This window comes from Andrena cerasifolii, chromosome 10 (genome assembly GCF_050908995.1).
Source record: "Andrena cerasifolii isolate SP2316 chromosome 10, iyAndCera1_principal, whole genome shotgun sequence".
Lineage (NCBI taxonomy): Eukaryota > Metazoa > Arthropoda > Insecta > Hymenoptera > Andrenidae > Andrena > Andrena cerasifolii.
In genome coordinates, this window is record NC_135127.1 from 7080225 (window position 1) to 7095300 (window position 15076).

Here is a 15076-nt window from a genome sequence, read left to right on the forward strand (position 1 = left end):
TCCAAGAATATCAAACATGGCTGGAGTTGCCCAGTTGCTAATAGAAACAGGTAGTATTTATATTCAACGCTGCGTCACTCAGTTTTTTTTATTTTATCTCAAGAACCTTTCACTCGAACGGTACGTGGGAACGGCGATTAAAAATAAAGGAGCCAGCGAGCTTTTATTTTATAACGATTATGCAGGTAATGTCTCAAAAAGAGTGCAGCCTTTTAACGACCTTCGAAAGCCCTACGTTGCAATTAAGCCTCAGAGTCGATTATTACGCTCGTTCTGAAGGAACAAACATACCCCTTCATTCTACTGTGCCTACTTTATGCTGTTAAATTAAACGAGAGATCAGTTTTCACGTCGAATATCAAGGCAAGCTCTGTTTCTAATTTAGAGAAGAATGTACATAAAACGATCCTCAAAGTTTCCACGTACACACAATTTAATCATCCGCTGGTAGCGGCGGAGTGAAGAACATAAATAATTGCACAGAGATTAAACACCATAAAATTAGTGCGAGAGGTATGTGGAACGCTACGAGGAGATCGAGTTCCGACAAAGGTGCACGAGGACAGCTTCTAATTTATTATACAGATGAATCTTTTATCTCCAGATAATCAGGTCTTTGAAGCACCGACGAGTGTACCTGTACCTATTCGAAATAAGGTCGTGGCGCCTTTTCAGAAGAATTTCCTAGGCAAATTATCCACAGAAGATGCGAAGTACAGGAAGCCTTGGGACTCTAGGAAAGACCACGTGGCTTCTGTCGTGAATTACCGTGGCGTTAATTAAACCCCTTATTTAATTTATATTTATATTCCCTTCGTCATAAAAATTCCACCATTAAAGCGACTTTAAATCCTAAACCTTTCACTCCACTAATTCTAAATCCCAAACTCTTAATCACATTCTTCTCATTCGTCAATACACTCTAGCCCACCCACACCAGTCAATCTTAACCCCCAAGTCCACCGTCGCCAAGCTACAATCAAGTTTTTAATTTTCCCCAAAACCACTACACTTTCCATCATCCCCGGCCGCGCCAGTCCGCTCGCGTCTACCTTTATCTCTACGGCTGCATCAATTTTCCTCACCTAGAGCCGGCTTCCACCCCACGAGGCGGGTGCACGCGAAAGGCGGCGCGCGTCGAAGCAGAATCGTCCGCGACTCGTCGCTGCCTTTCAGCGCGCTGCACTTGCACGCCAGTGCACCCTGCGCCGAAACGTTACACGCGTGAGAGCCGCGACGTAGCTTCTGTTGCAACGTCATCGGCCCTGCACTCTTGTCCCGCGTCGACAAAAGCGCCCGGTGGCCAACCCTCTCGCCCCTCTTCGGGGCGAGCGCCGGCCAGGACCGGTTCCGCGCGACAAATTACGGCCAGATTAATCACAAAGGTGACTCGAACGGCGCTTCTTACGTCAGCGCCCACCGCTGATGAAACGGGATCTCCAGGGGGTGCAATTTGGTGGAGAGCGAAAACAATGCTCTGGGTCTTGCGGGAATTATTTACTCAGAAATTTGGAGCTGTCGATGATTTAGGAAAGCCTTGAGTTATAAGTTACAATTAATACCCGCTAATTAATGTAAATTAAATATACAGATTTCCAAAGTCGCGTACAATTCTATTATCCTAGAAAAATTTGAGAAAATATTCAAAGAAACGGACTGTAATATTGTGCAGAAAAAACTTCTTGCAATATTGCAGATGGTTTTAATACACTTTTGGGTGCTGAATTCGACAAGTATAATACAAACTTTGCGCCACGTTTCATTTTTCATTACTAATTTCATTCAAACGTTTATTATAACATAACTCTGAGGTTATTTTTGCATTTAGGAGTCCAAATTTCTATAAAACCAGCAAAAGTTTTTATGATCCTTAATTTACAGCCTCGTGTTATCGAGGGGCTGCAATTATGGGGTGGTTTGAATATAGGAGATAAAAGTTGCTGAGTCTTTAAGGCTATGTAATTTTTTATCATCGCGAGGAACTTGCAGATAATTTAAATTTCGTAATTTAACGGAGTTCCAGTTTTGAAGGAGTTTGAGGGAACATTGAGGGTGGTCAGGGTGAAACAAAATTTTGGTAGATATCCAAACGCATGTAATATTTGACTATCTGAATGGTTGGGTAAGCTTTAGGATCTATGAATTGTACGTTGTACCGACGAGTGTGATGGTAAATTGTAAATATTTATGACCTCCGAGCGAGGAATACACGATAGTATTTGAGGGAAGTCTAGGATAACGCTCGGGCCTTTAGAATTTGAGAAGGCACGGGAATCCGTTAAGAAGCTATTCAGTTATGTAGAATTGTACATGATCAGCTGATCGCAATCCTAATTAATTCTCTAAATCTTGCAATCTTTAACTACATTCTCTCACCGAGTCGAGCTACCAAACATTAACAGTAACAATCAAGAAATACCATAATTTCCTCGGTAAAGAGTGATTATTAAAAACCTTACCACGAACTTTAGCTTTACCACCCCTTTAAGAATAAAACAGAACCTCAACCTTCGAAACCACCCCATAAGACCACATATCCCTCAAGTCCCTTACGTTCTTCCGCAAAAAAGCAATGCTTTCCGCTGGCAAAGCAGTTGAACCTCCAGGAAAACCCCTATCAAAGCCCTACCACCCCTTTAGCACCGCGAAGGAACTCAACCCCCCGGCCAACGAACCCTGAAATGCTTTGAAACCGCCGTCAGCTGTTGGAGCCCCAGTCACTGCGACCAGGTTAAAGGACCTCCAGTCCATCGCTCCCTCGACAAGAAACCCCGGAGGATAAAATAAATATGGGGGTGTGGCTCACCTAGGCCCATCTTGCGCTTCAGTTTCTTGAGCACCTTCATTTTGCTGCGCAGTGGTGCCAGTATATTGTTGTCACTGTTGTTGTTGGGCTGTTGCAGCTCGCCGGAGGTGTGCTTGCCGGTGGGGTGATGGTGGTGGTGGTGCGCGTGGTGCGCCTCGTGATGATGATGATGGTGGTGATGGTGGTGGTGGTGCTGCTGCTGTTGCACGTTCGCGCCGGGACTGGCGAGCTGGCTGCTGCAGCAGTGACAGGGGTGGCTTTTGCTGCCCTTGACCGCGCACTCTCCGGACACCCCCATAAATGTAGCCGTGGTGCTCTCGAGGTGACGAGAGCGGCCCTGAGATCCGTGGGGGTGGGAAAGGGGGGACGCGCGGTGGCGGGGGCGGGCCGCTTTACGTTTCCGTGGATGTGGCGAGGTAGGATCGAACACCGGCTGTTTCACTGATCGCACACCCGAGCACACTGATATAGTCGCGGTGTCTAGCCACGGGGTAGCCGGCCTGCCATGCAGAGGTTATTGGGGAGTTCAGACGCGCGGAGTTGTACTGACTTCTCCCGGCACACACTGAGCCTGACTTCCTCGGAGGCCTCGCGAGAGTACTATGCCCCGGGAGGCTGGAGATCAGACGGTGAACCGCGTGACACGAAGGGCGAGATACGCGGAGCGACGACGCGCGACTAACAGGCGCCTTCGTGCGCCTCGAGCGGCCAGGGACGACTGACTGCTGCTCGAGCGAGCGCCAGAGTATCGCCGAGCGGCGCGCGAGCCATCGACCAATCGCTGCCCGCCGCACCCCACCAGGGATGCCTCGACAGCGGCCACGCGTGGAGGGGCGAGTGGCACCTGGTGGACAGCTGCCCCTTACCTGGCCGCGACACACCGGGCCACCCCGTGCGCCAACGCGGGGAGGCCGGGGTGGACTCTGCCGCTCTGCCTTCTTCTCCTCGACCCGAGAGGCGCGCGGGGTTGGAAATTCGAACTGGTCGCCGACTGCACGAGCATTGATCCAGCTAGACGCGATTACTTTCTTCTTCCTTTTTCCTCTCCCTCGCTGCCGCCAGCTTACACAGTCGCGAGCACTGAAAATCGCCCGCAACTCTAGTTTACGGATTAGAAATCGTAAAAAACGGAGCGCGGACCTGGAGTCTTTCGAATAAATATGGAGCTGGTCTGTTTTCGCTGGAGAAATATAGAGGGTTGTGATAAACTCGATGCTTTCTACTGTCCCCACCGCTATTTTAGTTGGTTGTAGGGGAGATCGCCGCAAAATCGGGCAGAATAAAATCTCGTAACATTGACATTGAGTAAAAAAGAAATTGCAATTGATTCATTGGAATAAACTCTTTTTAACCGACTTCCAAGAGAGGTCATTAAGAATTAAAAAATAATAAACTGTTAAAAAAAGAAGTAAAAAACTGAGTTCAGAGGTGTGCTAAAGAGGATAATTTTTTTTAAATCGGTGCCAAAATAGAAACTGAATTAAATCAAATTCTAAGCCTTTATCAACCCGGGAATTAGAGCGCGCAAAATTTAATGGAACGTCACGCGTCGAGCCGATTTAATTTTGCTTTTATTTTGGCACCGATTTAAAAAAAATTATTTTAATTATTTTACAAGGCAGTTTAAAAAATAACAGCACGTCCCGGTTTTACCCAGGTACCCGGTTTTGTCCGAGTTTCCCCTACTTGGGGAAGCATTTCTTCAATAGTAATTACTTTGGGGTGATTACTAATAGAATTGGTATACCTCAGTCAACACTTATCTTAAACGAGAAGATTATAATTGTCAAGGGGTTGAATTTTACACAGCAGGGACATAAAAGTATAAATAGGCGGGAAACACTTTCCACCAATGAGATTAAATCCCAAACACACGGTTCAGTGTTACGAGCTATAAATCAGCGCCGCAAGTGCGTGCCTAAGCCTTACCACCCCCTCGTCATTCAACAGCTCGATTATTCCTCGAATTTCCACCACCATGGGTAGTTTTATTTCACGGATAACATGAACTCGGGGAGTGAAACTGCCAAACTTACGACTCGGCCTGGTGATACGGGACTATGTAAATAAAGTCGTAGAAACATCGAGGGTGAAATATGGTTGGGATTCTGCGTTGAAAACGGTCCAAGTGGCAACGCCCTTGATCATGAATAATGCAGCTCGCGAGAAGTGAGCACACGGGGTATATCCTAAGTAGAATTTGGCGTCTCTGGCGAGGCAGAAGGATTCTCCGAATACTTATGAGAATACAATGAGCAGTACGCCGGGTACAAGAGCTCATACACGTTGAATCTAGCTTTTAATTAACCCTTTAATGATTAAGGACGAGACTATTTCCTTGCTAATCCAAAGAAAGATTCGCGCATTTCGAAGCAGCGCTTCGTTTAACCCGTTACGATTCACCTTCCACGCGGTTCAACGAGGCAAAGTGCAGTGGAGCTGTCCACCGTGACGACTGAGGCTTGTTTTGGTTTGCCACTTCGAGTTACAGGATCGAAGTACAACGGTAGAAATATCGTGTTTCCATGGGACTCGGGATGGGTTTCTCGTCCCATGACAGCGCAACGACGGTGACGTTCAGAGACACGATAAATTGCACGAAGAATGGGGGGGATTTTTGGCGGACGTTCCATCCATTTTAATTGGCTTAGATTGGAACTGATAAACGCCGACAGTAGTAGTTATCAATAGAGCTGAATGATTTCGAATTTTTGTAATTCTCGAGGGACTTGAGAGATTTGACATTTGGAATTTCAACTCTGTGGAAGTAGTACTTTGTCAATGAATTTTGAATTTACTGTAGCATATAAGTTTTTGTATTTCTGAGAAATATTTTGATATCGAGAGAAGTTCGTTTGTGGATTGAAGTGGGACACACTGTAAGGAGATGGGAAAAGAAAAGATCATTAATCACCTGATTGGAACTCGTTCTATGCGTACTGGACTCTTAGGTGGCCTGAATGAACACGAAAAGGCTGAATGTATACATTTTTCTATACAGGTACCCTTATAACGGAGTTACCTTTCGTAACAGTTTAATAAATTTAAATTCCCCATTCTTTACACGCGCATCGCTTGCCTCGAAATGACGTCGATGCGGGCTGTAAACCCAATAACGAATATATTCACGCAACGTCACAATCTGTGGCATTCTTTGTCAATTAACTACGCGAATGTCCTTCTTGTTATATAATTGGAGAGATTGAAGAGTTTTATACTTCTGTTTCTTTGCAACTTATATTCCCCTTCTTCGACAATAAAATAACTGACAATTCTGTTAGATCCTCCGCGGGATAACAAATCTAGCACTAAAATTGTACTAAAATACCTACTGCCACAGTACGTTAATTAAGTCTACTTGGAAAACAGAAATTAAGTACCTATATTAATCTCAAAAACAACTTCACCAGCGACACGAACATCAAATACTACTTAAATTCAACGTAAGGCAATTATTCGACAAACTGACAAAAGCTTCAAAAATGTTACTAATAAGTGTACAGAGCAGTAGATATAATATCAAATTAAATTTAAGAAAAATAGGCATCCTCTCAAATAACAGCCCCTTAATTATTCGAAGAAAGAACAAAGCAATTACAGTAAATTAATAATTCTAATAAAACAATACACGATTAGATAACGAAACAGGACTGTCTTTAGAACCTACGTTGATTATTTATTTATTAAGCATTCTTTACTCCTTTCGGTGAATATTATAATCCCCTAAAGTCTTGGACCCTTCTTTCTTAACACGCTGCACATAATAAAAATATTCCAACACCGAAATTCCAATAAATCCCGAAAATTCTGTTGCACACAAGTGGCCCCAGAAAGCACGATAAATAGAATCGAATTGCAGAGGATCGCGGTACACAGAGCCGAACGAAACAGGAGGACGAAACGCTCCCCGAGGAGCATCGTTCCCTGCTCCACGCAGGAAACCGCATTGCAGTCCTGAGAGTTCTTGCATCCTTCCAGCAGGAGGAAACTTGATTTGCGGGGCACTCGGAAGGAGGCGCGCACCCGCGCGTAGTTACCAGGGCAAGGAGAAACGACATTAGGGACGGAAATTAGATCGAAACGGAGAACGTGAAATCGAAGGTGGTGTATAGCTGGGATCGATCGGTGTCAGGAATTATCCGCTGGAAATCGATACCGGTATTGCGCCGGTCCTCGTTGCACTTGCGCAATGCCCATCGACTAAGTAGTGGGATCCGATGCGAGCCGATGGAATGCGTATCAAGGTTGACGTGCTCAAACAATGATTGACAATCATCGATATGGAATGCCATCGCGTGTGTATATGGTGTTTGAGGCCAATATCGTTTTAGTACATGGAGTATTTTAGTTTCATACGAGGATTAATTTAATGCACCAAGGCTTGTAAGTTATTTAATTCTGCCTTGGGCTTTAGTTTGCTGTTAGCTTACACTTGGCACGTGTTAAAGAACGAGGAACAGACGTGTTAGTAATAACTTGGAAAGTTGAAAGTGTCCTTAAGGATGAACTTCAGTAACGTTCAAAATAAGCGAGAATCTTTGAAAATTGGAGGAACGAATTTTTCTGCAATAGTAAAAGCCCTTGAAAATTTTTAGAAAAATTGATTCGGTAGTCTTTGAATTATTTAACTTTTAATTTAACGTGTATTCTTATGGGAAAACGCAATATTGAGAAATATAACTAAAAAATTGAGAGTGAAATATTAGGCCAAAGGTTTTGAAATTTTGTGTATAGAAATATCAAGCACCGAACTATATTGTCACAAGAATTCCGGACAATTGATTAATATCTTGGAAATTGATTAACTTTTGGCTAAGATTGTCACTGAAAGACATCCTTAAGAAATGAAAACGAGAAGGGGTAAAAAAAGTCCCGAAGGACGTAGGGGGATTAATGATAAATTTTTTAATTTAGATTATCTTCATCAATCCATCACTGAAGGATTAATAGACAGCATGCTTAATATTTTTTTTTAAAGAGTGTCTCTAAGCTAGATGCAATTACTTCTCAATCTAGTTCTTTTTTTACCAAACTTGGAAATTTATTTTCAATGATTCAAGTTTACTTTTATTACTAGAAGGGTTGACAATTTCAGGATTATTTTATTTAGAGTTTGAATAGGTAAAAAAATCTCCATGGAACGAGATGTTTACACATCCATTTCGCCCTCAGCAACAGGTTAAATTGGAAAGTCGGATAGGGGATGTTTTACAGGGTCGTCCAGGGAAACAATCACGGAGAAAGACGTTTTTAGACCCTTATTGTCGAAGGGCGGCACCAGCCCAGCGCATTACGCGACCCCTTGCCTTCGATCGTGACTACCGCAACCACCATGTTCACCCCATTCGATTTCATGTTACTATCACATCAGAGGATTCCTTCTGGTCCCTTAAATCCTGCCTTCCTTCGCGGTTCAACGAAGCTATGGAAGCAGATTGCACAAAGGAGGTAAATATTTAAATCCTTTCTGCATGTGTCATATAGCCCTGTGATTTATATCAAAACTTCAATTACTTCAACTCTTCTGCTACTGCTCAAGAAATCTAATTATAATTAACCAAAACTATTAAGATTTTAACACAACTGCTAATTACTTGTATACGTATAACTGAACATTAAAATCTGATGGAATTCTGCAGTCTAATCAAGTTCCAATGTGTTAACCAAAATCCTCAAACTTTCTCAGCAACTCTGAGCGTTTTAATATAATAACTAATTCATCTTTATACGATAAATAAGGTGAATGTCCCAATTTCTGCTCATTCAAGAGATAACTCGTCATAAAGAAGGTGTAAAAAATTTGTTTGTGATCAAAATTTGCAGAGTAATTGATTAACTCTTTAATAATAAATCAACTAATTCAAAAACTATTTAAGAAAGATTTAGAAAGTATTTCTGCTCATGAAAAATAGCGATGTATGTATTGCTCCAAGCTCGTGCAACACTCGCGCGACTGTTTAAATAGTTTAGAATTATTTTGTTGCGACTATAGTACAAACGTAGCGCATATAATAATAAGAAAAATACGAAACGATCAGAAATGGGGACACGAGCAGAAATTGGGGCATTCACCTTTTATGTATCGCTGCTACGAATTTCAATGAAAAGCAAAAGCAACAGCCAAGTTCACTTAACAACTTCACCCTCAAAGAACCCTACATATACAGTGCATCGCTTCAGAAATATCTTTCAGCTTTCCTTTCACTCTTTTTCTAAACAGGCGCAGAATTTTTCATTTACAATTCATGCCCCGTGCACACGCTTCAATTTCCCGGCCACCTTGTGAAATGCGTGCCTCCACGACCAGCAAGCAGCGAATTAACGACGTGCCAAATGTACACAGAAGCGTGTACAGTTACGCGCGTATTAATGATCGAGCGTACCTATATGCAGCGGGTCGCGTGCACCAGCGAGCCACGTTCACGTGCACAGAACAATGCACCGTTTTTAGATACGCGCAGACTGGCTGGCATAATGGCTGGGTAAAAAGCAGCCAGTTCGAAGGAAAACCAGCCCCGTACGATTTAACGCAATTATTCTCTAATTTCGCTTCGCGGGCATCCCAGCGGCTAACTGCCCACTGTATTCTAATTAGCCGACTTGATTAACGATAGATGGAAATCAGCTCATTGTTGTTGACGAGTTCGAGGCTCCTTTCGGAGGAGTTTATTGAACGAATGCCGGGCGAACGGTGGCCGCGGTTAATTTACTGTAATCTGGATTATTTACGTGGACGGAGTGTGCTTTGTTAATGGTGCAACTGTGTCTCATTAATGGTGAATTTTATTCGGGGATGATCTTGAAATTATAAGATGAAGAATGAAACAGTTGCCGCGACGGGGGAGGGGGCAAGATGTTTCCCATTTCACGTGGGAAAAGCTGTCGAGCACGAGTGTCTGCAAGATATGTGAATGCGAGTTACGAAAGGCTCGTTCATTTTTTACTTCGACGGGGGGATACTGTTTCAATTACTCGGCCCATTGTTTCCTCGCAAGGCGGTGTGTACAACTATGCGTGAACTGTACAGGATGTTTCTGAGGATGCATGGCATCCTGTATCGGGCAGTGCAACCGAGAACGAAATTAATTTATGGTGGATTATCCTCGATTTGACCGAGCTGTCGATAGGCCTGGCAATTAAATATTAGACCCTTTAAATTGGGGGATAGTTGGACCACGCTTTGGAGGCAGGCAGAGATGGGCAAATTTTTTATTTAAATAATAGATAATGAATAATAATTAGTATTGTGATTTTAATTGTAAATAACAACTAAATTTTTTAATAAAATAGAAGTTATTTAAATAGTGTCAAAAATATTTTATTCATTATTTCTTATTTCAAAGCAAAGGGTTATTTCTTACTTGGAATTAGGTGGAAAACAAGTAGGCTTTTCAATTCCGAGTTTGGATCTTGAAAATATTGTGCTATCATGTGTTCTGATGCAGCCATTTCAGAATAAATTTGTTACAATTCCAACATCAAAATCCAAGAACTTTTCTAGTTTAGTGCTCCGTGAATTTAAAGCAGCAGTCAGAATATTTTCTTTCTTATGTAATTTGGTATTTTCAGTCACAACCTTCTTAAAGTGAAACAGTAAAGAGTCATGGAATTCATTAAGCACACATGCCACCCATTTATTTGTCATCTGTGGGTGAGAAAATGAAGCTATAGCTGCATTCCTTATCGTGTCAGACATTAAATTTAAGTAACTATTTTGAAACTTGGATTCAAAGCTTTTTACCAGTGTGTTAATTAACGGCTTGCAAAATACCCAGTCTTTTTGTTTGAGGTTCATTAGTTTTCGCTGCAGTGACAATATACAAGGTAAAGTTACTCCGTAATGGATATTCTTTTCCCCTTGCAGAATATCTGAAGCTTGCGCAACTGTTCTTAGACATGCGTCACGCAGGTCAATAATTGGCCAATAATTTCATTCATATGCACCTCTCGGGATAAGCTTAAAAATTATTAGGTTCTGATATTTTTACCATTTAAAATCCTCCAGTTTTTCAATAAATAAATAAGTAATATAGTTTCATATTTAGGTTGCATCCTCTACAAATATTAAATTAAATACAAACCACCCACAACGACGTGCACATCCCTCTCGACTGTTATCTCGCAATCGGAGACAAACATGAAGTCGACCCCGTGCTCTCGAAATTAAAACCACCCCCGCAAATCTCACCCCACTGCAGAGCACAACCCTTGTAGTTCAAGATAATCGTAAAAAGTGTCTCGACGAGAATTCTTCCTTCGAATTTATCAGAGGCAGCGGCGTTTCCGTGGCATTCGTTTCGCCGCGGCGCGTTGTCTCGAGGACCGTCGGGGTAGCGGAGCGAACGGGGCGAAAGAGGGACGCCCGGAGACGGGATCGCCCGTAATTTCGGGGATTCCGGCAATTCCGCGGGCAGGAGATGGCGAAACTCGTAAATCCAGGCGACTGCCCCGGCCTCGAGGAAACGGAGACACGCCTCGGTTGTTTACTCGCGCGAGCAGAGTCTATTCCAGAGGCGTTGCAGCACGCCGCGGGTAGCGTGTACTTGCAAAGCGTTTTATCGCGGCGGCAATTAAACGGGGACCAGAAACGGTGGGAAAGATAATGGTAATTTCTGCAGTCGGTTCCCTTGAATTGTTAACGGGTAACCAACCACCGTCCACTCAGCGAGACGTTAAATGGAAACTTCGTAACGCGCCAGTTTCCTTCTACGTGTACGGGGAAAAATGGGAAAACTTTTGCCATTGGGATTTTCTGAGGTCACGAATAATTAAATGAATACGTGGAGAAAAGGTGGAGACAGCTTTTGGAGCAATGATGGGAGAAGTTGTATAGATATATGTAGCCCTAAAGCGAGGCTAATGAATTTATGGAGGTGACGAGTTTATAGGGGAACTTAAATGCGAATGTGTGGAAGTTTCTGTGAATAGAACAGAAACCGTCAGAAATTATATATTAAGGGTTACATCCATCTAGTAGTCCGGAAAAAGCATACAAATTTAGGAATTTTTTGCGGGAAAAGTATAAGTGAAAATTATGCACAATGTTTTTCTGTTAAAAGATACACCTTTTAACTATATTATTCTAAATTCTCATGAGATATTATTATTAACTGAAGGAGATATCAGCTTGGATATGAGTCGTGTTTTTTTAAGCATTAACTGCTGGACATCCCCTAGGCTAAACGATGCATTTGAAAGCAAAAACTCATGTAGATTTTAAAAATATATAACTTTCAGAAGTACCTGACGTTCTCATATTTTTAAATTTTGCTTTCAATTTTGCAATAATGGAAATACTTGCAAAGCCTTCTTCAAAGAAATTTTTTCCCCACTAAATTCGATATTTCAACATCAAACGGTCGCACTTTTTTACCAAAATACAATATTAAAATTCGGAGACCGTCAGGTACTTCTGTAAGTTATTTATATTTAAAATCTATTTGAATTTTTGCTATCAGATGCATCGTTTGGCCTACAGAATGTCGCCAGCTAGCTTAAAAAAAACACGACTCACATCTAAGCCGATATCTGCTTTAGTTAATAATAGTATTTCATGAAAATTTAGAATAATATAGTTAAAAGATGTATCTTTTAGTAGAAAAACATTGTGTATGATTTTCACTGATACTTTTCCCAAAAAAAAATCCTGAACATGTAAGCTTTTTCCGGACCTCTAGGTGGGTGTAACCCCTTAACTAAGCAATTTCTCACTGCAGCTTTCAAAAACCTATAATTTTCATATCCTTCTCCGTCTTTTATGCATAAAGAACACGTGTAATATTTTATTACACACATACTACTACTTAATAGTAACTTAAATGGAGAATATAGACTCCCTCATTCGTCCTAAGTATATCCCCGTTCCCAAAACTAACCAGTTACCTGAATCTGCTAAGAAACCATACGCGAGGGCATCTCGAGCGATTCATCTGCTGCGAATTTGCATTTTATCGGAAGCTGCAAGGGTCTATTAGCATTGAAAGACCTGAGACTTGGTTTGCAATCGCGCAAATCACGTCGACTGCTCGAGGCACTCGATTACTAATTAAGTACACGCGAAACGGCGTTAATACGCGAGGACACTGGAAGGCAATTATACATAGGGACATCGTGCACACCACTGTACCCAAGCTTGTAATATAATGATCATCCCGCGGAGCCAGCGTAGTCTAATCGTACATTACCCAACGGCGGTTACCGAGGAAGTATAACGGTGGTACGCGAACCTTGGGATTATTAATTCGCTGTAGGCTTGTACGTCGAACAGCCAAGTTTCTCAGACTACTACGTGATTAAAGAAGAAATGGGAAAAGATGGAAATCGCGAGGACGCCGGCTCGTCTAGGGTTAACACGCGCGTTGAAGTCACTCATAAGCAGTCTCGTGTGAAATTGATCAAACTTGAATATTCCAGAAAAGCTCTGCGAATTTGTATAAAATATTTCAACCATTTTGTTAAAGTACTTTTTAATTTTTAAAAGTAGCTAGTCCTCTTAAAGTAGTTTCCCAAATAATCTGAGGCAACTTTCAGTAATCGAATTTTTGCTAAGAAATATAAGAGAGTCTATCCTAATAATATAATCGAAAATAGAATAATTTCAAATCCCTTGCATTCCAAACTGATTCTACAATTATATTAAAAATTTCAAAACAAAATCTTCCTACAAGAGTGAAGTCACATTCAGGAACAGAGGTGGGCGAAATTTGTATTAAAATAAAATGACATATAACGAATCAAAGTTAAAAAAAATTATTCGCCATTCCTTCGTTAACCTGAGTTAACTATATGGCGAATGATTTTGTTAACTTTCATTCGTTATTCGAAGCGTTATTTCATTAAAATTTTCGCCCACCTCTGCTCAGAAATAATCTCCGCGACTGCATTCCACGAGAATAACAGCCGCCACGCGACCCCGAGGGGTGGAAACGGCGACAAGTGGCAGTTTTCGCGAATTTCCCCGAATGCGAATCACAACGAGCAGCGTCAAGGTGTGCCGGGTGGGTACCCAGCATCTGTCCCCCCGCGACGTCTGAGGCTCGTGGTGCCCCTCTATCTCCTCGGCGCGGAGGAGTGCAGATGCGTTTCCTATGGGGGTAACCCCGTCGGCGGGGACGCGTGCATATAGCATAATGTGAAATAGCGGAAGCACGAGGCGGATGGCAGGAAGTCGGAGAGACTGGCGCGTGCGCACCCCCCATGAAAATATAGAAGACGGAGGCATTTTAGAGGTGTATTGCCGGCTCGGATTACTATGGGGCACCGAAGGAGGGGGGTGGACTGCGGTTCCCCTGGGCGGTTGTCAACCTCCTGGTTCCGTTCCACCAAGATTTAAGAGCACCTCGATGGATCATGATCTTGATGGGTTTCTGCGCTGCTAGAGTTACCGTACTTGCCAGTTTCATCGCCACAATTTCATTACCAAAGAAATTGATCCTCACCTTTACTGCTTCAACAAGTGTTCACGCAGTGTACAGTTCTTCTGTGCTCTATCTAAACCCTACTTTGAATTTCATTAGCTCTAGGGAAGGAAGTACTGTTATAATAATATTCTGTGATTAATTTGAGTCTAATGAAGTCAAATATATTCATATTTATAACAGTACTTCCTTCCCTAGGGCTAATGAAATTCAAATATATATATATTTGACTTCATTAGACTCAAATTAATCACAGAGTATTATTATAACAGTACTTCCTTCCCTAGGGCTAATGAAATTCAAAGTAGGGTTTTATATATATATATGTCTATAGTTTAATATTTTGACGAATAGTTGAAAAATTTCAAACAGATGGACATTAAAAGTCTCACTGTGTATTAAGGTAGGTGTTCAATTAATACAATTTAGCAGAAAATGTGATGTCGATGCTACTCGTCTGTGTAAGGTATAATAGCAAAGATTCGTGACAGGAGTGATAACGTTTAAGGGAAGCGTTATACGGGGAGGGTTGCTGCGGAAGTTTCGTTAGAATCTTGGAGATGAGAACCGCAGTTTTATAGGACATCCCTTGCAATCCATTCCAAGTTCGCCGCCCCTTCTTCGGTCGGGGGAGACCAACGTACATCTGACAGAGCCATTGACCGAAAATACAATCTTTTACTCGGGTTCTTATTTCGGGAAGACAGACGGGCTGCCAGACGACGGGAGGGCCGAATGCGCCCTTTCTGCTGGACAGGCAATTAGGAAGCCCTTGAGGGAACAGTGCGACGTGTTTGTCCATTCAAAGAATGGAAGATAGAAGAAGGGAAATGCAAATCATGGAATTCGCGGT

General features: G+C 42.3%; 1 protein-coding gene across 3 annotated transcripts in view; it reads right to left on the reverse strand.

The window, feature by feature from the left end:
- Neur (E3 ubiquitin-protein ligase neur) overlaps nucleotides 1–15076 on the reverse strand; it is a 113783-nt gene that overhangs the window by 48309 nt on the left and 50398 nt on the right. Inside the window, exon 1 of one of the 3 annotated variants that reach the window (XM_076821221.1) lies at nucleotides 2807–3586. The exons of the other annotated variants lie outside the window; for them this stretch is intronic. Within the exon in view, the coding sequence (XP_076677336.1) occupies nucleotides 2807–3104 (298 nt within the window). The 5' untranslated portion in view covers nucleotides 3105–3586. Of the gene's footprint in view, nucleotides 1–2806; nucleotides 3587–15076 lie in introns of those variants that run through there. 3 annotated transcript variants of the gene reach the window in all.